Raw genomic sequence first — 22,386 nt, 5'->3', positions numbered from 1 at the left:
TATTTGCATTTCAGTTTACATCATGCCAGTTATCCTTTGAATTTTATCAGGAGTGTCTTGAAGGAGAAAATCACTCTGTCTCTAATTGTAAATATCACAAGGTCTCAGGGTATTTATTTCTAATGCATTTGCAAAGATATAAGTCAGTTATTATAACATTTATAAATGAGAGATACAACTGTCATGAATCTAATTAAATATATAAGTGCCATGATAACCTGTTTATATTTGGTAATACCAGGAAAACTTCAAAAAGTTGCTAGAACATTTTTTAAAGTTTCTGCCTCTTTGAAAATATCCTACATTGTCTAAAAGGATGGCAACTTGATATTTATCTTTTAGTAATTAATTTATCCTTATTAAATGGAATATATAGCTCCTATACAAGGCCCTAAAATTTATTTAGCATATATCTTTCCTCCATCAACTAATTAGGGCCTCTAACCAGTATATAAATGTGGACCCATCTTTAGACAGGCATGATGCATGCTGCCTGAGTAGAGGAGGCTCGGCGTCCCTCTAGAGCACCTCGTGCATAGTGTCTGACCCACACTCACTCCCTGCCTTGGCATGGGCTGTGTTTGTCGCTTGCCATGTTATCCATCCCTTCTGTCTCAATTCCCATTTATACTTTGTTTTAAAAATGCTAACCAAATTTTAATTCTTGAGGAAACTCGGGCCTAGAAAATACTGAGATTGTACAGTTAGTAGTTCAGTGTAGGCAGCATTCCAGATTCTTTGTTTTGGTGAATGCTTTTTTTTAGAGTATCACAGGGATCTTATGTATTTGGAAATTGCCATTTTAAACACATTAAACACCTCTTCACAAATTCAACCTAGTAGCTTAAGGTAAGTATTAAGCGCTAACTTCTGGAATGAGACTTTGACTCTGTGACTTCACCTCTCACCTACCTGGGGGACCTTGACAATTTTCATAAATATCTGTGTTTCCTTTCTTATATCCACAGAGGTAGTAGACAGTCGACCCACACCATAGCTTCGAAGATAAAATGAGGCGTCACACGTGAAACGTCTGAGTGCTTTCCATAATTGTTAGCTGCTCTTATTATTGCTGGCATTGTTTTGTTGTTGTTGTTAATATGGACATGTCTAAACACAAATGTGATCAAGGAAAGAATAAAATTAGACTGTGAAATAACTGTGAAGAAGAAAGCCATGTGGTTCTTTGTGCTGACCTTGCTGTGTGCAAGTAGGGCGTGGTAAAAATACCTTAGAACTTCTTACCTTGGTTTAAGATAGGCAGCAAGATGAATGTCCCCATCCTTGGGCCTCATGGAAGGTGCAGACTAGTGAGTGACTCTGGAATGCTGCGCTAAGGCAGCATTGTCGTGGCCAGTCTGTTCCCCGTGGAAGCAGGAATGAGTGAAGACAACGTTCTCACCTCGGCATCTTTGGTGCTTGGCACTGGATGGAAAACTATTGTTTTGTTTCTGATAATACTTTAATTCGTGGTTCACTTCTGTGACATAATCTTCCTTTTCTCTTTCGATCATCTCCTGTTTGCAAGTTGAAATTGTATTAAGATTTTTTTTTAATGACATGTGAGAGGAAATGGATATGTTAATAAATGAGAAATACATTTACAAGTAGGATAGGCATAGTAAAGATATTTGCATTTACGGAAGGAGAAAGGAATGGTATACACGTATTTCTTTAGCATTTTTACCTGTCAGTAGTTGGCCATAGTAGGAAGCCTGGGGAGTAACGGATAAATTCATGGGATCACACTGCAGTTCATGCTACTGCAAGCCTCCCCCTCCCGCAGATTTGCTTATGTTCATCTGACTTCTTTATTTAAAATATTTAAGGTCTTCTCACCAACGAAGTCTTTTCTCTCTCCCTCTTTCTAGAAGGCCAGCAATGAGGCCAACCAGAGTGACACAAGCATCTCCTTGTCAGAGGCAAAGAGCAAAAGCAGTCTGCACTCAGTGGCCCATGACAGCAAAATTGGATCTTTCTTAAGCAATGCCACTTCAGAGGTCAAAGACACAGCTGGTCTTTGTCCAGATGAAGATGATTTGGAAGGAGACTCTTTCTTTGATGATCCCATTCCTAAACCAGATAAAACTTATGGTTGGTGAGTAGAATGTTTTTGGATTCTACTGTTCTCAGACTAAAGTTTTAAAGATGTAATTTATCAGTGCTTACATACTATATTTAAAAAAAAAAAAAACTACCACTTTTAGCCCTTTGACTAAGATCAAATGTAAAAACTAATAATTTAAGGTTCTATAGTTATCAAATCCATAAATATGATCTTAAATCATTAAACTTGTTATTTTGTAAAATAATCCCTGATTTATAAAGAAACCAGGTATCACTTATTTCATAGCTAACTATGTATTAAGTGCCTGCCATGTTCCAGGTCAGGCGTAGCAATGGTAGAAAAAGCAAAACTGCCCTCAGGAAGCTCATCTTCTGGCTAGAGTTAGAAAATCAGGAAGAATTACATCAATGTCTGCCAGATGATGGGAAAATTGTGCCTGTATGTGTGTGTGAGAGAGCGAGAGGTGAAGGGGCTGGAGATCATCTGGATTTCAGCATCACATCAGAGAAGGCCTCACACGGGCATCTCCCTTAGAGGGCGCCATCTGAGCAAAGAGCCAGAAGAGGCAAGGGAGTCCGCCAGGCAGAATCTGGGCTTGCAGAACTCTGAGGAGAGGAGATGGCATACGTAGAGGTGTGGACAGAAAGGGAAAGAGTGTGGAGTTTGTATGGGATGGACCCACACAAGTGGATCTGGACTAACCATTGAGTGTCTTTCATCTGAGTCTAGAAGGTGTCTGGCTACTGACCTGGGTGGACGCAGGATGCCCAGGTAGGGGCTGTGTGGTTCTTTACTGTGGGTCATGGTGAAAGGGATGATAAATGGCTGTTTGGGGAAGTTCTTTGAAGTTAGATTCCAAACGACTTGCTGCTAAATGCTAGAGGCCAAGTTAATATCCACAGTGGTGCCAGGGCTCTTGGCTTGGATCACTATGAAGTTGAAAGCCATCTCTCCAGGTGAAGAGTGGGAAGGGCACTGTGAGTGGCATGGTGGTGGCGTAGGAGCTAGAGCTGCCACGAGGCCTTGAAGCTGCCTGCTGGACGTGCACTCACTGCTGGGCCTGTGTGTCTGTGTTACGGGCATGGCCCAGGCTGGAGATGTGAATGAGGGAGCCGTTCAGTTTGTAGGTAATGTTGAACTGAGAGGTTGGAGACCAGCAGAATGACAGGGTTACCCAGGTGATCAAGAAATTTGCAGATGGTGGAAAGAGAAAGACGGGGTGTCTTTGCAGGAGGAAGTAGAAGGGAGCATTCCCATGAACACTGCTAAAGTCAGCCACTGGAGTTAGCCATGCAGAGGTCAGCCATGACCTTGATAGGTGATTTTATTGGAGTGGCGTGGCGGCAGGTTAAAGGATTAGCATGGGCTCAAGAGGAAACGATTGTAAACGGTCAACATGATGAGTTGTAAAGGGTGCCGAGGATTGAGGTGGTGGCTAGAGGGCAGGTTATATTCTGAGAAGTAACAGCCCATGTGGGTGCCTCTGAGAAGGGTCTGGATTTAAAATGGAGGAGGAGTGAGGGGAGGATTCCTGGAACGCTGTCCAGTGGTGGAATCTTGCACCCAGGGCAACAGTCTTTGCCAAAAGAGCAGGGTGCGGGTCTGCTCTTTGGTACAGAGGTGGATGTGGTGCCGTGCACATTCTCGTCTGAGTTGAGTAAGGATGGAGATTGAGGGAGAAGGTGTGAAATCAGACAGGGATGTAAGAAGAGCGGACCATGGAGTGTGTGGGTGTGTGCAGCGTGTTGGGCATCCTCCAGATGGGTGCTTGTGATTTGGAAGGGGTTTGCGACTTTCCAGCAATACGTACATCTGAGTAGTAGTACTTACTAGTTTACTCCTATACTGTCCCTTGGTGTGTTTATGGCTGATGGACAAGGACTTCTGAAACACATGACACAGACAGTGAAGGTGCCAAACAAGTCAGTGTCGATTGTAAGATATTAAACAGTTCTGAAGAGAGTTGTGCTGGCTTTTTCTTTTTAAATATTATTTTAGTTGTAGGTGGACATAATATCTTAATTTTATTTATTTTTATGTGGTGCTGAGGATCGAACTCAGTGCCTCACGTGTGCTAGGCAAGTGCTCTACCACCGAGCCACAACCCAGTCCTGGGCTGACTATTTACTGACAAGCTTGCTGTATGGATTTGTGATTGACCTGTAGTCTGTATTGTCTTGTAGGTGTAATTTATTTTCTTTTCTTTCTTTTTTCTTTTTTGGTACAGAGGATGGAACTCAGGGACACTAGACAACAGAGCCACATCCCCAGCCCTATTTTGTATTTTATTAGAGACAGGGTCTCACTGAGTTGATTAGTGCCTCGCTTTTGCTGAGACTGGCTTTGAACTCGAGATCCTCCTGCTTCAGCCTCCTGAGCTGCTGGGATTTATAGGGGTGTGCCACTGTGCCCTGCTACTTTATGATTTTGAAGTTATAAAGCGTGTGTGCTTTATTTCCAACCACTGTGTGCATATCCAGTTTTTACAAGTTGCTTTTATTCTAGGGGCAAAATAAAAGTGTTAGTGTCAGGACCTAAGATTACTGTTTCACTGTCACTTGCTTTCTGTTAGGAGAAGTGAACCTAGGAAGCCAGCGGGAAGCCTGGCTTCACTCTCAGATGCGCCCCCCTTAAGGAGCGGACTCAGTTCCCTGGCAGGAGCCCCCTCGTTGAAAGACTCTGAGAGTAAGTGCCTAAGGATGGGGGCTTGCCTACGCTGGGTGTTTCTTTCTCTCATTAGGTAGTATATGATTGTTAATTTTTTTAGGATCATCATAAATATAGCCCATAATTTTATCACTTCACCATTTCCTGTTGATATTTTTTCATTTCTTTTTTGATGTAGTCAACATTCTGTCTCATTCATACTTTGCTTTTTCTCTGCCATCAGAATACTTTTAGGAAGATGGCTTTTTAGCTGAAATGTCATTTTTTTTATATATAATGTGTATCTGCACATTATATATATAAAATGTTTATGTATATATAATGTATGTATATGCACACAGACTGCCTCCAATGTATGATGGTTTGAGTTGATGATTTTCCAACTTTATGTGAAAGCAGTGTGCACTTGATAGGAACGATACTTTTTTGAACATGGATCTTTTCCATGGCTAGCAATATGCATGATCCTCTGCTATGGTGCTGGGTAGTGGCAGTGGACTGCAGCTCCTAGGCAGCCACAGGGTTACTAGGGAAACACTCTGCTAAGCTGGATTTTGAGCAGGTGAGGCCTATTAAATGTGTTTTTGATTTACAACATTTTAAAACTTGTGCTGGGTTTATTGGATGTAGTCCATTATAAATCAAAGTACATTTGCAATTTTTAAATCATTTCTCTTTTTGGACTTTTAAAATGAGTTGAATTTAAAGTCAGGTAATTTTGAAACTTTTGTTCTGTGGGACCATCGTAATCATCATTGGAACCTTAAGTAAAGCATTCTGTTTACATGAACTTGGCTATTCGTGTGTAGTGTGGGGGTAAAGTTCCCTGTCAAGAGCATAGTCAAGCTGTGACACCTCTTGCCCTCCTAGCCCTCCCCTCACACGTTAGGGATACAGTGGACTTGGTATACCAGACCACAGTACATAGAGGATATCGCCCGTGTGTTTAGAGCATACGAGTACCTCTTGAGAAAGTCTCCGAGTAGCTACACTAGGAATTTGCACTGTGGGTTTTATCTAGTTTTGCCATGCTTCCTAACCCTTTTGTGTTACATGGCACAACTGTGAGAATTGCTAGAACCCACACAAGACAGACATTTGGGAAGCTAGCCGTGTGTCCAGTCAGATGGCCTGTGGTGTCCCTTCTCTCCCTGGTTATTGCCACCCTCAAGGAATTCAGGATACTGTGGTCATGTCACTGACAGACTAGAGAATGGTGACTTAGGATGCTGAGAACTAAGGCTGAGGAAATACTACTGCTTGACAAATAAAATAGTATATAAAATAAAAATACAGAGGTTCAAAGGAAAAATAAAATTGATGAAAATAATTAACTATAGTTCATGCATTGGTGGGACTACTTATGGAATAGTTGAATAGTGAGATGGTTGTGTTCCAATGAAGAGTATTAATTATTTGTGAATAAATATTGTTTTGGGCTTATAAAAATGTTACCGTAAATAATTTAAGCATCTCTTAATGATGGCATGTAATTTTTTTCTTAGTTCTGGGTTATGTTCCTGTTCTATAGAAGTCTAATATTAAAAAAGAAATTTTGACATGGCTTAGAGAATGTTAACATTTATTTCTTTAATAAATATTCTTTAATGCTAATATTTATTCCTGTTCACAGGTAAAAAGGGAAGCACAGTTTTGAAAGATCTAAAATTGGTCAACGATAAAATTGGATCACTTGGATTAGGTAACTGGATTTGCAGTTTTAGTTTTGATGCTTTGAAGTGATGATATTTTTAGGGTAAATTCTTACATGAAGTGACTCCGTGAGTCTCTGTTTGTTCTGTTCATTCAGCAGTTCATCCACATAACCTGTCCAGGTTACACCCTGTGCCAAGGATGGCTGTGGCAGCAACCAGGACAGATGTCTGTCTTGTGGTGCTTGGACTCTAGTAAGGGAGAAGGATGTAACAGGAACCTGCAGATGTTTCATGTGTTAGAGAGCCACCTCGTGAGCAGGGAAGCCGTTGCAGTCAGCTTCACCTGGCCTGGGCATGCCAAGAAGGGCTCTCAGAAAGGCTGTGCTGAGATCTCATGGTCAACTAGGAGATTACTAGGGAGTAGGAAAGAGGTGTCAGTTGAGACTGGGCAGAGTTGGTCAGAGGCAGTGCTCTTCTCTGGGTACTGGGAATACAGGGGTCCAGCTCGCAGGAGCTTCAGTCTAATGGAAGGAACAGACTTGTAAAGGGAAAATTATGAGATGTGTTCTGTTATGTGGAGCAGATGTTGGCGATCCTGCTATGAAGGAAATGTTCCTGTGGAAATACGAGGCCCCGTGTGACCATTACTGAACCCTGAGTCACGCGCTGAAAATGCAGTTCTCTGTACTGTGCAAACCACAGGCAGGTCTGACAGGCAGGCCTGGGTGAACCTTGCTGTGTCCCTGACTTGAAGGAAGGTCACAATTGGGCTCTCTGTGGCCATCTCCTGTCTTCTCTGAATGTGAGGGGAGATTAGGTCCCCTGGTCCGGGATGACTCACACCTGGGAGTGATGGAGCATAGCTTCCCAGACAGGCTCTTTGCCTTTTCAACTGCAGGCAGGCCTGAGGGGGCAGCTCAGTGAACAACCGCACTCCTGGAGAAATTCCTGAGTAGGGCAGAGAGCTGGGTTAGTACCTGAAAATCCTGGGGTGCACTGATTGGGATGGGGGTAAACTGAGCTGCTGTTTCATCTGATAAATGGAACTAATAATATCTACCTCATTTTAAAGAGTAAATGGGATTTAAATATGCGTACGTACATAAATAAAAGTGCAGTGCCTGGCATGGTATATGCCTGACAAACGTTAGATTCCTTTTTATGTTACTTTGTTCCCCCATTTGCAGCCATTTGCAGAAGAATAGATGTTCCCTGAGCTGCCTGGATTCTTGCTCCACACAGTGCCCTGGAGTCTTCCTGGTAACGGCTGAGTTGCTGGCTGTGCTGCCTTCCTTTCTTTGTGCGCCCTGGTTGCTGGCTGGCCAGCTAGGTGGGCCTATTCCCTTTCCTTCCCTTCCCTGGTTCCTGCCGTCTGGTGCTGTTGGGACGCAGCAGGCATTCCTTCTGCTGCCTTGGTGATCTGCCCCACCTGGAGACCCCCTGACCATGGCACCTGTCGGCTGCTCTGTCTCTTTTGAGTTCTGGTACTTTTTTGTTTCACTCTTGTGATGTTTCCCTTTGTTGCCAAACCTTTTAGCTTTTCTGACTGCTCTATTCTCTTATCAAAGTGAGGGTTTCCCTCTCTGCGTTTGAGGAGGAACTGCGTAGAGCTCTTCTCCTCAGTTGGGGAAGGAGGAGGCCACTTTGACTACAGAGTTGCTGGTAGAATAGGAAGGTGATAGGTGTTCTGCCTCACTTTGTCTTCTCTTGGGACTTTGACACACCTTGGTTGGAATTTAGATAGTTCCTACTAGTGTGACATACCAGTTCACTAGCCAGATGTTTGTCACTAAGCAAGACATAAGGATTCAATAGAAACAGAGTTTTATTTAGCTTTGTTTAATTATATTGCAACAATATTTTCTGTTTGAGCTTTTTTTCATTGTAAATATACATTTAATATTCTGGTGGAGTAGTCTAGGATGGTAATGATGGTAGTGATGTGTGCCCAACACTGTACCCAGAAGTCACTTTATAAGTGTTTCCTTAGAGGTAGGTTTATTATTATCTCCAGGTTTACAGATGAAGAGCCTAGGCTGAGTAACGCCCAGGACCATGTGGCTTTTAGAATGATACATTGCCTAAGAGCCCTTAGTGATTGTGCTTTAGACATTATTTAAAGCTTATTTCAGTGGGAAAATAAATTCTGAGTTTCATAAAAACAATTGTAAATAAAGTTTTAGAACACAACCTGTTTTGTTTTGGTAAATATTAATCTAAGGTATGCAAATGGAAATAAGATAGACAATTAGCGTGTTTGGAGGACGAGTCGGTATAAAGGCATTCCTGCACCCGCTGTCTGACGGGTCACAGTGTGGGGGATGCTGCAGCAGGGCCGCACCATCTGGAAACTGGAACCTTCGGGAATGTTAAGTGTCTTGTTTATGATACTCATGATGTGGATAATAGGGCGTACATCAATCAGTAATAAAAGTACGTATTGCCTGAGATTGCAGGAAAATGCCCAGAATGAGACTAAGGATACAATTAAGACATGCCCCAAGGTGTGTTTCAATATCAGGATACAAACAATAGTGTTATTCCTCAAGCCTAAACAACAAGAAATGTTTATCCTACCGTTAACCATTTACACACACACACACCCTGTCCTAAAGCCACAACCTGTACAACACCTAGCTACAGAAAAACAATTGCTGTGTCCACAGTTCAAGGACCACCATATATAGCTTACTTAACTAAAGGAGGATTATGGTATCCCCCTTGAGGGCAAGAGGCTAATAAAAATACATTCCCCCCACCAACACACCTTCCTTTGCCTTACTCAGGAATTTATGATGAAAATGGGAAACACATAGTTAATATTAATGGCAAATGAGTTGAGGTGCAGAGCCTGCCCTTCAGTTAAAGATTACAAAGATGTAAGACTTGGTGTGCTTTGACCAAGGAAACTCTGTAAGAAAGCAGTTAAATAGGTCATATTAAAAAAGGAAATTACTTTGGAAATGAAAAATAAAATAATGTAAAATTAACATAGACATATTTTAGAGGTACTTCAGAGTAGTAGGCTTTTTAAGTAACAGACTTTCGCTATTTTAGTGTTTTTTACTGGGATTTTAGTTTAGAAGTAAGAAAGCTTACCAATAATCATAAGTATGCTTTAAAGTTAAAGGTTAATGAAATAATTATTGGTATAAAAGTGAATAATAGGTCTGGAGACATGTAGTCTAGTTGTGTCGCCTAGCACCTAGTGATGTGAAAAGCTTAATCATGATTGGCTAAGGTTATAGGAAAATATTTTAAACAATGTACTCAATATCTTAAGTCAACAATGTATGTCAGAAAAGATCGTAACTCTTGAAAATTATGAAAATCAAAGTAGTTTCAGGCTTTGAAGCTATCCATTAACTACCTGGAAAAACACCTGTAAAAAAGATATAAAAATAAAGGTCCCTCTAGGGGCAGCAGACTTTTTCTGAAGGCTGCTTGTAACTTGCAACCAGCCGTCCCATCTCCCCTTCTTTTGCTAACACCACTCCTCCTTCAGGATCCCTGGACCCCCCGCCGGGGCTGGACCCTGGCAAGGAGTCACTAAGCTATGTAAAGGGCCAGCTAGTAGATATTTTAGGCTTTGTTGGCCACATGTAGCCTATGTTACATATGTATGAATATTTATATTCCTTAAAAATGTAAATGCCAATCTGAGCTCATAGACTGAACAAAACCAGGTTACTGTCTGGAGGTGGAGTGAAAGAAAGAAGACCAGGCCAGAGATGACCAGGATCAGGTCTTGGGTGGAGGCAGGTGTCCTACACATAAGACAGATGGGTGGCATGGGGTAGGGAGGAGAGACTATCAGGAAACACAGACAAGAATCATTGGCCTGTGGGCAGAATTTTGCTAACACCCAGTTTAAAGAAATGTAAATCTGTTGTGTTCATGACATGCATTTCGACTTGACTTGCTATTCCAGATTCCAGTAGTGTTGTGTAGTAAGTGTTTCACCAGGAAGTCAGAACCAGTGTGTTGCACGTTGCTCAGTAATTGTGGTATGTTTTGCATTAGCTACATGTCGGAAGGCAGGGAATTCAGCTGTCATCGTGGATCTGACACTAACCTGCTTCGGTTTCCTCTTCTATTCTGTGTTGATATTCACAGTAAGGGACAGTGATCAGTCCTTGGAGGCTCTCAGGATTTATTAGCTGCTAATGCTGTTTGTTTCTTGGCCTTGTAAACCTGTCACCTGTGTGGTTTGTTGAAAAAGATTTCTTCCCTTCTCCCCTTCCTGTGCCCTGCTTAACAGCGCCTGCTTTCTGTCAAGCACTTGTAGCCCCTTAACCTTTGAGGCTGCCAATGGAGACAGGCTCTGTATTCTAGAGAGGAAAGCAGCCTGGAAACTTGTCCCCACCCATTGCATATGACCAGGGACTCCCCTCATTGCCTGATAGTTTGAGTGTTCCACTAGCAATGACTCTTGCTTTCTTCATTTCCTTATAGTCTCCTCCCCACCTCCTCCCACCCACTTGTCTTATCTGTAGGTCACTGGTTCAACTGGAGACCTTACCCCAGTTATCTCAGGCCTTGCTGTCCACAATAGCTTCTGATTTCCTTTATTAGCCATCAGTGTGTACATGGGAAAGCACATCAGATATTGCTGCCTTGGTCTCTTTGACTCCTTCACCCTCTCATTAGCTTCCTTTGGCATTTAGGCCTAAATCCGACCTTGGCCCTCCAGGGCCTGAATGTTCTGATGCCTGCTGGCTCTGTCTATCCCCATAGACTATCCTGTGGTTATAGGAGCTTCCTCCTGGTTATTTAAACAACCACTCCTCTGTCTCCAGGACTTTGCATGTGTTTTCTCTTCCTGGAACACACTGTCCTCCAGAATGTGTATCTCTGTGGCTTTCGTTAGGTTTTAACTCCATTGCTGTCTCAGTTCTTTCCACTCACTCTAAGCAGCCTTGGGTTTGTACCCCTGTTCATTGCCTCTTTCTTCTTAGAGTGTTGGCTGCTCTACCTGCAGGGGACCTAGGTCACTCATATTTGATAAATGGACTATAGTACTTGTGTACTGTAAGGAGTATTACTTTGTCTAACTGCCATCAGAACTTGGGTTCCCTCAACAGTTCAAGAGACATAGATGGATCTGAGGACCTAGGACAGTGCCAGCAGCTTCTTTGAATAGCTTGCCCTTGAGCCAGAGCTTTTGATTTGTATCTTCCCCTTGTAGGTCCTACATCATTCCTGTTCATCTTCTGCTCACAGTTTAAGCAGCTCTCATGCACCTCCAACCCTGTTTCCTCAACTAACCCTCAGAAGACGTGGAAGGGGAAGGAAAGCTAATTTGTAAATTGGTCCTCAATTGCCCTGGGTTGGGCTAGGGTTGTAGTTCAGTGGCAGAGAATTTGCCTAGCAAGTGTGAGGCACTGGGTTCCATCCTCGGCACCACATATAAATAAATAAATAGAAAATACACAAGTCCATCAACAACAATGACAACAACAAAAATCTTTTAAAAAACTTATTTAAGAAAACATAGCCCTAGGTCTTCTTGAAGGTGCTCACCTGTCAGCCTCAGGTACATCTGGAGAAACTGTAGCACTGCTTCATCAGCATCTCTCCCTCCTGAGGTTCTCCTTTGTCCAGACCTTAATGTGGACCAAGATCTGTGTCAAGCACTTTATGTGAATGAAAATATATGTTAACCCTGTGATTGGTGTGGGTGTGATTGTTCTTGGGCACAGCCACAGAAGATCACCAAGGCCCCCTGGGTTCTGGGGCTGTTTGATCTCAGCGCTGTTGGGCTGGAGCTGGTCCACTGATGTGATCCTGCCTCTTCGCACCATGGAGGTCATACTTGAGTCTTAACAGCAGTTGGCTTAGAAGTTTCAGTGGTTCACAGCAGGTAACCAGAGGGGCTGACAGCAGTGAGCTTGCTGCTGCCAAGCTCCATCCAGTCAAAGGGCAGCATCAAGAGCACACCCTCTGAGGGCTAGAGTAAAGGCAAGGTGCAGCTCACCCCCTAGGAGACGGGGTGACCACTTGGGACAGCTCTTGTCATTGTCTTCATAGTGATGGAAAAGGTGTTGTTTCTGATCTTAAGTCTTCTCTCTTAATGATGCATTATAGTTCAGTCATGTATATTGTTTTGGCAGAAAACATGTTTAGTTGTAGATAAATTATGCAGTGTTTATGTAAATGTAACGTATCTTTTCTTAAACTTATCAGGGACTGGAGAAGATGACGACTATCTTGATGATTTTAATAGGTAAGAAAAATGGACAAATATTTGTAACTTCTGAATATAGACAAATATGACAAGGTGATGTTAGGGTTTTAGTATATTTGATTCTCTTGTTCATATTAATTGAAGGTGAATAAAAGATGGTTAATCCAAAGTTGTAGTTTTGGAGCATGCTCTTCATCTTACATTAATATACGGACATCTGCATCATGTTGATGCTGGTAAGAATGAGATAAAGAGCTGACGTGGAGCAGTTGAGGCGAGTCACGTAGTCAGGTAGTGCCGTGCCAGAGTGCACTCTATCGCTTTCTTTCCTCTTGATGGTGAGAGTGGCCTGTATTAAGTTTTTTTTTTAAATGGCCCTTTCCAATTATTTTTCTAATTCTGATGCTATTTCTTAATATTTTATGTCAGATAACCTTAAAAACATAAAAATAATCTAGACATTGCCTAATAGTTTGGAAGTAATATTTGTTGTTGGGCTGACTGGAAATTTTAAATTAGACAACAAAGAGTTTTACCTTGACACTTTTTATTGCATTTGAAATATGTATTCTTTTTAGCATATGAAATTAGCGTACAGTTGTTTTGAGAGAGTGATGTAGTAGATGAAATCTGGGTTTGTTTTCTTGCCATTGTGTTCGGAAGGTCATCATTGAACCTTGGTTTTCTCCTCTAAACTGCTGAAGTGTGGTTACTGAGATGTTGGTGAGGTGATATGTGTGAAACTGATATTGAATGTTATAGTTTACTCAGAGGATTAAGATTAATGTGTGTGCACATTTGAAGAATGTTAGCTCTTCTTTTCAGAGTTCTTACTTTTCTTTCTTTTCTCCTCTTGGAATTAGTGCCAGCCGTCGCTCAGAAAAAAGCGAACTAAGTATTGGTGAAGAAATTGAAGAAGACCTGTCTGTGGGAGGAGACGACATCAATACCAGTGATAAAGTACGGTATCACATATTCCTGGGGAATGCTGTTTTTGTCTATTTGTTGATTGTTGATTTACTGTAAAGCTTCAGAATCTCTACTGATCCATAGAGATAGAGTTGAAAGCTGTGAGAAGTTCAGGACAGAGTTACCCGTTCCACTCTACAGGGTCATGGAGAAAAGTCATGCACATAATGTTTGAAAATTCAAGGTAGAAAGTGAGAAGTGCTGTTAAATGCCTGTTATATGTGAGCTTATGAAAATTCTAAAGTGGGAACTGATGTTCGACTGGATTTGACAGATGGCTAATTAGGTTTTGTTGGGTGGGAGCAGCATGGAAAGCTGGGGCCGGAGAACACAGGGCCACTTGAGGGTGCCATGCAAAGGGATGCAGTGATGGGGGTCTGCCGAGAGCCAGCAAGCACAGAGGCTCAGGGTGGCCAAGGAAAGGGACACGCCCTCCTGAGCTTGGTGCCCTCGGCTTCCTGTCAGTGGGAGTGACCTAGTGAAGCAGGCACGTGAACATGTGCACTCCAGCTGTTCTTCAGAATGTGGTTCCGAGTTCTTCATTGTCCATTTGTATGAAGCTTCTGCCACAGAGATCATTGTTTCCCTTTCAGGACTCAAAATGTTTTAGGAATTCTTATTTTGTGACATGAAAAATCTGTTTTTATAGTGTTGAACAAAGATAACTACTTGGAATTCTAATTCTAAAACTAGTAATGTAGGGAAGCCACTTATTTCCAGTTAACCTTTGTTCTTACAGTTTCCTTTCAAGGTAGCCACCTGAAATTAAGCTGATTTCTTTGGAAGTGGTTTGGTTATTGTGGTCTCTTTCTTTTTTTTAAATTTAAATTAATACATAAAAGTTTTAAAAGATACATATTTGACAAATGTACACATTGTACTGTTTTTTTTTGTTGTTGTTGTTGTTGTTCCAGGATATGGAACTGAGGGGCACTCAACCACTAAGCCCAGTCCTCAGCTTTTTTTTTTTTTTTTTGTATTAGAGACAGTCTCTTGAGTTGCTTAGGGTCTCACTAAGTTGCCGAGACTGTCTTTGAACTCAAAATTCTCAGTCTCCTAAGCCACTGGGATTACAGCATGCATTTGCCACCACTCCTGGCTTGTGCAATATGTAAATGAGTTTTAAGTGTATCTCTTCAAATATTTCTTTATGGTGAAAACATCCATAAATTTCTTCTTATACTTTTTGAAATATATAGTACATTATCATGATCCACAGTCACTTACAGTGCAGTAGCTTGCCAGAACTTCTTACTCCCTGTAACTATGACCCAGCACTTAGGTGAGCCTGTCTGCATTCCCCAACCCCACCCTGCCCTCGTGTGGCCACTGCTGTACTTTCCACTCCTCTGAGGCCAGCTGTGTTAGATTTTTCGTGAGTGGGATCCTGTGTCTTTCTGTGCTGGCCGAGTTCCCTTAGCGTCATGTCGTCCAGGTTCACCCATCAGTTTCTTTTTTATGATTGAATAGCCTTTCATTGTGTATATGAGTCACATTTCTTCATCCATCATCAGTTAATGGACACTTGTTTCCATTTTTTTGGCTGTTGTGAATAGTGCTTCAGTGAACATGGGAGTGCAGATATATCTTTTCAAGGCCCTAATTTTATTTCTTTTGGAGATATGCCTGGGTGTGGGATTGCTGGATCATAAGGGCATCTGTTTTTAATTTTCTGAGGCCCCTCCACATTGTTTTCCACAATGGCTGTACAGTTTACATTCCACCAGCAGTGTGTGTGCGTTCCAGAACTTGTTTCTTTTCTTTTCCGTCATATCCCTTATTAGTGGGGTGAGGTGATAACCTCATTTTGGTTTTGATTTGCATTTACCTGATGATTAGTTATGTGAGCATTTTTGACACATCTCTTGGTCATTTGTATGTTTTCTTTTGAGAAATGTCTGTTTAGGACTATTGTCTATTGGATATTTTATTTTTTGCTTATGGGTTTTTTGAGTTCCTTATATAGTCTGGATGTCAGTCCCACATCAGACACAATGGTTTGCAAGGGTTTTCTTCCATTCTATAGATTGTCTCTTTACTCTTGTTTTCTTTGTTGTGCAGAAATGTTTTATGTAATGTGTTTTTTGTCTTTGCTTTTTGGGTCTTCTTCAAAAAATCCTTGCCCATTCCAATCCCCTTTTTCTTCTAGTAGATACATATAGTTTCAGATCTTACATTAAAAATCTTTAATCCATTGTGTTGATTTTTATAACTGGTGAGAGATAAGGGTCTACTGTATGTGAGTACCCAGTTTTTCCAGTGCCATTTATCTAGAGAGATACAGAAAAGGCATTTGGTAAAATTTACCATCCTCTCATGATTAAAAAAAAAAAAAAAAGACTGAAAAACTAGGTATAGAAGAAACATACCTCAACATAATAAAGCCATGTATAATAAGCCAACAGCCTACATTATGCTGAATGAGGAAAAGGTGAAAACTTTCTCTCTAAGCTCTGGAATAAGGCAAGATGCCCACTTCATAGTGCAAGAAGGCCCAGGCAGAGCAATCAAGCAAGAGAAAGGGCGTCCAGATTGTAAAGGAGAAGTCAAGTTGCCACTGTTGCAGAAGCATTGGTCTTAAATGCTATAAAACCCCATAGACACCACAAAAAAACTTAGGACCAATATGCAAATTCAGCAATTACAGGGTACAGAATCAACATGCAAAACTGAGTAGTGTTGCTATATGTCAGTGATGAATTACCTGAAATAGAAATCAAGAAAGCAGCCGTCAAAAGCCTGGAGTGACTGAATTATCTATATTAAGAAAGATTGTCTTCTAGTCCACAAATTTTCCTGTATTCACTCTTGTCTATAGTTTAGAATCAGTATTAGTATAGTACTTGATTGTTTTGCAAATAAAATGGAATACCTTACCTGTTTCATTCTGTAATAATGATAGCAGGAGGACATGGAGTTCCAGGGTATCTGGATCTGTTTTTATAATCTGTAGGCTTTTCTGTCATTTTCAGGTTTTTGGTTTTTTATTTTATATATATATATGTGTGTGTGTGTGTGTGTGTGTGTATAAACTGATTTTGGCTCGAAAAATATAAGAACCTCAGTTAAGATTTCTAATAATTTCCTTGTGATAGTTTTACACGAGGACTGTTTGGATCAAGAGCGAGAGGGCTTATTTATTCAAAAGGATTTTATTCCTAACTTAACATTTCTCTATACTGAAAGATTAATGAAATGGGAAGATGTATTGGGGTCAGAGGAACAGATAGATAAGAGTGCATCTCAGGTCTCAGGAGGGGACTGTGTCCTTCCTGTCGTGTATCGTGGTCCTGTGTAACATGTAGTGGTCCAGGGTTGGCCCACTCTCCCCCTGAGAGGCCAGTTACTAGTCTTTTCAGGCATACAGTTTTGTCCTAACTACTCAGCTTTGCCTGGAATTGGGAACACAGCTGTAGATGGTGCTTAGGGCATGGTTTGCAGTCCTGAGGACCTTCCCTGCTGTGGTAGCTGGTTCATGCAGATGAGGGTGGGTCTGGGTGGGACTGAGGAGGCATGCCACCATTCCTGTGTCTTGGAGCATGTGTCTTGGCCCTTGGATTTTCCATGCTGTTAAGATCATTAGCCTAAGAAGTTTACAGAAATGAATATGTCCATTTTGGCTGGTTAGTGCTTAAGCAGAATTAGTGAACGCTCATTTGTACAGCGCTGGTGGCCCCGAAGCTGGAGTACAAGGCTCTGGCCAACCTTGTGGTCCTGGGTCCGTCTGCCTCACTGCAGCCACCAGCAGGCTGACCGACTCCAGCTTCCATGAATTCAGTGTTAGCAGGTATCGGTTGGGCCTGAAGTTTGATGTTAGGAACTTAAGGTGCATACCATTATTTAAAAACACAGTAGTCAATAGTACTTTTTAAGTGAGAAATCTGAACGTTTTCAATGAATTTCAGTAATGCTTATTTGGGTAAAATTTAGTTTTAGAGACTTGGCAATTCAGAGACCTTTGCTATCAGCAGAATCACATACTGGGGCTGTACTCACCTAAGGAGATTTTGTGATGTCTTCCATGTATTTCAGTTTCTTAAATTGGTTTAAGGTCTCTAAGATGTTGTTTCCTTTCACTTGAAATATTTGCGAGTATAATCAGTACAAAGCACTGAACTCAGAAGGTTGTGCTGATTTTCTTTAGCCATAGGATTTGAGGCAGATCCCTTCTCAACATTTCAGTTTTACCACCTATCTCAGGAGTTTTAAATATGAAGCAAATATAGAATAAAAATGTTTAAATTATAGCAATCTGTATTTTTTAAAATTAAGATGCTATCCACTTTGTGATACTAATTCTTTCCTTTCTTTTGAACAACAAAGCTTGATGACCTCACACAAGACCTGACTGTCTCCCAGCTCAGTGATGTCGCGGATTATCTGGAAGATGTTGCATAGACATGAAGAGGAGGTCTTCTAATTAACAAAGGACAAAGGACTGATCAGCTCCATAATTTTTTTTCCAGACAATCACTCTTTGCTGGAATGTCTATTCCCTATTGGTGCCTTGCATTTCAAAAAGACTGCAGATATTTTTAAAAATTAGCTTTTCATTTTACTGAACAAAATACTTCCTGTATGAGCCCATGTGTGGAAGATGTAATATTCCTAATCTGGCTTAGCTGTATGTTTCTCTGTGGAAGTTGACTGTCTGCTTTCAGGCTCATCACAGGGAGGGACCCATGGAAACGTCAGTGTCACGAGCATAAGGAGCGGTGTCAATAAAGCCGTAGGTTTGCACAACTCTGCTGCAGTGGTCTTTGGAGCCTTAGCTTCAGCCATCTGAAAACAAAGCTTCCTTACCACTTAGTATGTTTTGATATTAGGTGGTTCTGCACATAGATCCAGTAAATTTGTGATACTGAAGTATATTGATGTAAGTAGATTTGATGTATCAACTTTATTTTGTATTTCCTTCCTTTTGGAAGGTTTGTTAGACCATTAAGGTTATATTAAAGTACTCTTGTGTGTGCTATTTAGTTTTGTTTGTTTAAAAGAAATCTAGAGTGGTTTTGACCTTTAATTCTTTGACTTGTCAGTAACAGTTAACATTTATGGTCACCATGTCTCCTCTTGTCCACGTAGGCAGCTTTAGGCACAGTCCTCTTTGTTGCAGCTGCAGCTTCTTACTGTACAGATGCCTTGAAACATAGTAAATACCAAAGTGCATCTGAAACCACTAAGCAGTGCTTTCATTTCAGATCTGTAAGTCGATGTTTAAATCCAAATTGGAATGAAACAGTAGTAATGGCCTAAGACCATATATATTTAGTTTGACAAGCTTTATATATTGTACATAATTTCACTGTAAACCCTTTAAAAACAGCCAGTAGTAGAATTTCCAGCAGTCTCATTTATACCAACATGCATTGTGCTGCTGTGATGTAGGTCACTGACATTTGTAATGTTACTAAGATTTTAAAATGTGTAAGTAGGAAAAACAGAAGTGGTGCAGTGTGTTCATGTGAATACAAGCTGTGAAGGTGTTAATTTTTGTACTTTTTATTTCACATACGACTTATTAAAAAGTTACCTTTATTAATAAAAAGAGCAAATAAGGCATAGTTGGTGGGTCATGGCAAGTGACAGACTGAGTTGCATAATGCCAGTTTTCCATTTTGTATTAACTGAAGAATTGCAAAAATATTTATCAGGCCCTAAAATGTAGAGGAAATGAAAATTTAATGAGGATCAAGGCTATCTAACCTTAGAATCTGGCTAAGTAAAACTGAGCTGTAAACATCAAGAGGAAGTAGGACAGAAAATGGGCCAGGCGTCCTGGAACCCCCACGTTTCTGTCCTCAGTTTGTGGGCCCCTATCTGTCCCAGTCAGCTTTTCAGGTTTGAAAAATAGCACTGCATGAAGATGGAACTGGGCTTGATACAGTCTGCGTTTCTGAGGAACGTGTCATCTGTGTGAACACTTTCTAAAAACTCTGGTCCTCTGGAGTCTGAATCAGTGTGTGATTTTTTTTTTTTTTTTTTTTTTTTTTTTTTGGTGGTGCTGGGAATGGAACCCAGGGCCTCACACATGCCAGGCGGATGCTCTACTACTGAGCCACACCTCCAACCCATGGTCCATTTTTGGTGGAAGCTACATTTCAGTGCAGTGATATGGGAGCAAAGCAGGATGTGGCTATTTAAATTTATGGAAAGCTCTGAAACAATAGCATCTGAAATTTGTCATTTTCTGTTTCTCATAGACTCTGACCTTTCAGTGATATTTGGGAGGGTGGGGAGAAAATGCAAGATTTATCACTTCTCATCAGCACTATGTAACAGATTACTGAATGATTTTGAAATTTAAAATTGAACTATGGAGAAGTTTTCACATGTATTCCTTGCTTAGATATTATTACCCTGTTAAAACTTACAATGTGAAGTTATAGGTTTTGTGTTTGATTAGTGTTTTCTTTTTGTTTAAAAAATATATATTAAAATATTAACTCATGAGACACATATCTTATGGCAACTTATATTTTACAGTGTTTTTTTTTTGTTTTTTTTTTTTATGGTGCTTTGGATCAAACCCAGGGCTTCATATGTCCTAGGCAGTCACTCTTGCCATGGGACCTTACAGTGGCATTTCAGAGAAGTGCTAGCTTTCCTTTTTTGAGGGGTCGGCGGGGGTGGGGGGTACCAGGGATTGAACTCAGGGGCACTTGACCACTGAGCCACATCCCCAGCCCTGTTAGAGACAGGGTCTCACTGAGTTGCTTAGCACACCTCCCTTTTGCTGAGGCTGTCTGAACTCACCATCCTCCTGTCTTAGCCTCCCGAGATGCTGGGGTTTCAGGCGTGCACCACCACACCTATCTAGGCCTTCCCTTTTATTGATGAGAATTACAAATGAATGAAAAGCACTTGTTTGGTATTCTTGTGCACCCTCTGCGTTCACATGTGGAACGTCTGCTCGCTCTCCATGTCTTCTCCCTCTGCTCAATGTGCTGGGACCAAGTAGCACAGGCCATGCAGGCCTCTGTACCCTAAATCTGTGTCCTCCCAGAATTGCACAAGGCTGGTTTGTCTTGCTCGTTTTTGGTGCTTTCTGGAGTAAAGGAGAAACCCCATTCTGTCTCAGTTACCCTTGTGTTTAGTTATCTCTCATATCTGAATGATCTTGCTTATTTATTATATATTGTCCAGTAAGCTCTGTGAGAACAAGGACTTTTTTTAAAAAAGCAAACTTAGAGTAGCATTTGCCCCTAGTGTGTGCTCAACAAATCTGTTGCAAAAATTCATGGTGAGCACTGGCAGACAGGTAGGGGCATGGAGTTTCTGGCTGGACAGCTTTCTCTCAAGTATAATGCTACAGAGTTTGTGGGGGGACGGCTGTCCCTATCCCAAGCTTGGAGAGGCCCCCAACTTCAATGCTGAATAGGTGGATGACAGATGGGTCTGGTTCAGTTGAAGTTTGTTCACCAATGCCCAGGTGGAGAGTTGAAGACAGTTTCCTCTGCATGGCTCTGGTGTGGATGTTTTGGGCACTTGAGGAGCAGGGCAGCCCTCAAGGTCACTGGACCACAAGGTGGGGGATGGGAGGAGAATGAGAAAGGAGAAGCAGTTCTCCGACCAGGTGTAGCCCTGCGTTGGGCACTGAGTTGGGAAGGAGTTTCTGTGATGTCCCAGTTTTCATTTGGACTGTGTACAGAGGGGGCCTTTTAGGCAATGGTTGCACCCTGAGTGCTCTGGCCAAATAGGTGAGTCCACTGAGAGCTGAAGGGACTGCTGGGACATGGGACCTAGTTGGAGGAGGAGTCGCCGGGGGCCTGCTCCTCTCTGCTTCCTGGCTGCCATTAGCTGAGCAGCTGTCTCCCACTGTACCCTTCCTCCATGAGGCTCTTCCTCATTTCAGGCCAAGATCAGTGGAGCTAGCTGGTCCTGGACTGGAACCTCCGAGACCATATGCTCTGTTGCCCAGACTGGCCTTGAGCTTCTGGACTTCACAGCCTTCATGCCTCAGCCTTTTGAGCAGCTGGCATTGTGGGTGTGTGCCACTGCTTCAGGCTCTCCAGGGAGTTTTGATTAAAACATTGGGCTAAGATTTAGACTGTCTAGTGGGATGACAAAAAAAAAAAAAAGGAACCGCAAAGATAAGTTCAAGGCATTCTATTTTTATCCAAATGGCCAGGATGAGAGCAGCAGCAGCAGGAAGCTTGGCCAGAGGACCTCTGGTGGCTGACAGAGGAGCTCTAGTGGGTGAGGATGGGAAGTGCCTGGGCAAGCACTGGCGGTGCCTGAATAATGGCCGCAAAGTTAGGAGGATGGTCAATGGATGTGGCATTCATGCTGCGATGACAAAGGGCCTTGCTGTCAATGTAAGATGGGTCTCAACATAGTGAGACCACACTGGTCCTTCATGTCACAACTGTGTTGAGACCAGTCCTGCTGGGCTGCACCCACTGCTGCTTCCAGGGGAGGCAGATGAGCAGGACCTCCCACGCAGCACAAGGCTCTACGGGCCAGACCTGGTTCCTTGGAAACCCAAACGGAGAGGCGAGGTGGTGGATGCTGGCGTCAGGGCGCTGGGACAAGAGCAAACGAGGCTTCCTGGCATTTTGATTAGAGGCTTGTTTCTGGCATGTTAGATTCATAGGTTGATGTGAAATGACTTTTTACATAAATGTTTAATTTTCAAACATTTATACTTTGTTTAAAAGCTTTGTAAGTTACCAGAATATTGGCCATAGATCTTTGACCTTCCTCTTGTTCTAAATCATACATGGTTCTTAAAGTGGAGGCTCTTCAGAGTGAAGATTGCTGGGAAGTTCCCTTTCACTCCAGGCACCTCGCAGTCCTCAGGTTGAGACTCTGTCTTCCTGTCTGGTGTAGGTTTTGAG

At 41.9% G+C, this 22,386-nt stretch overlaps 1 protein-coding gene across 3 annotated transcripts in view; it reads left to right on the top strand.

Moving 5' to 3' along the window:
• Cep43 (centrosomal protein 43) overlaps window positions 1-20,007 on the top strand; it is a 38,025-nt gene extending 18,018 nt beyond the window's left edge. For 2 of the 3 annotated variants that reach the window (XM_076858038.1, XM_076858037.1), the window contains 6 exons: window positions 1,872-2,098; window positions 4,641-4,753; window positions 6,369-6,437; window positions 12,577-12,616; window positions 13,441-13,537; window positions 17,870-20,007. In XM_076858038.1, coding sequence (XP_076714153.1) covers window positions 1,872-2,098; window positions 4,641-4,753; window positions 6,369-6,437; window positions 12,577-12,616; window positions 13,441-13,537; window positions 17,870-17,944 — 621 coding nt within the window. In that variant the 3' untranslated portion in view covers window positions 17,945-20,007. Of the gene's footprint in view, window positions 1-1,871; window positions 2,099-4,640; window positions 4,754-6,368; window positions 6,438-7,577; window positions 7,651-12,576; window positions 12,617-13,440; window positions 13,538-17,869 lie in introns of those variants that run through there. The other variant, XM_076858039.1, reaches the window with a different exon arrangement.
• Window positions 20,008-22,386: the final 2,379 nt, after the last annotated feature.

This window comes from Callospermophilus lateralis, chromosome 6, assembly GCF_048772815.1.
Source record: "Callospermophilus lateralis isolate mCalLat2 chromosome 6, mCalLat2.hap1, whole genome shotgun sequence".
Lineage (NCBI taxonomy): Eukaryota > Metazoa > Chordata > Mammalia > Rodentia > Sciuridae > Callospermophilus > Callospermophilus lateralis.
Note: the sequence above shows the minus strand (reverse complement) of the source record. Positions and strands in the feature narration are given on the sequence as shown.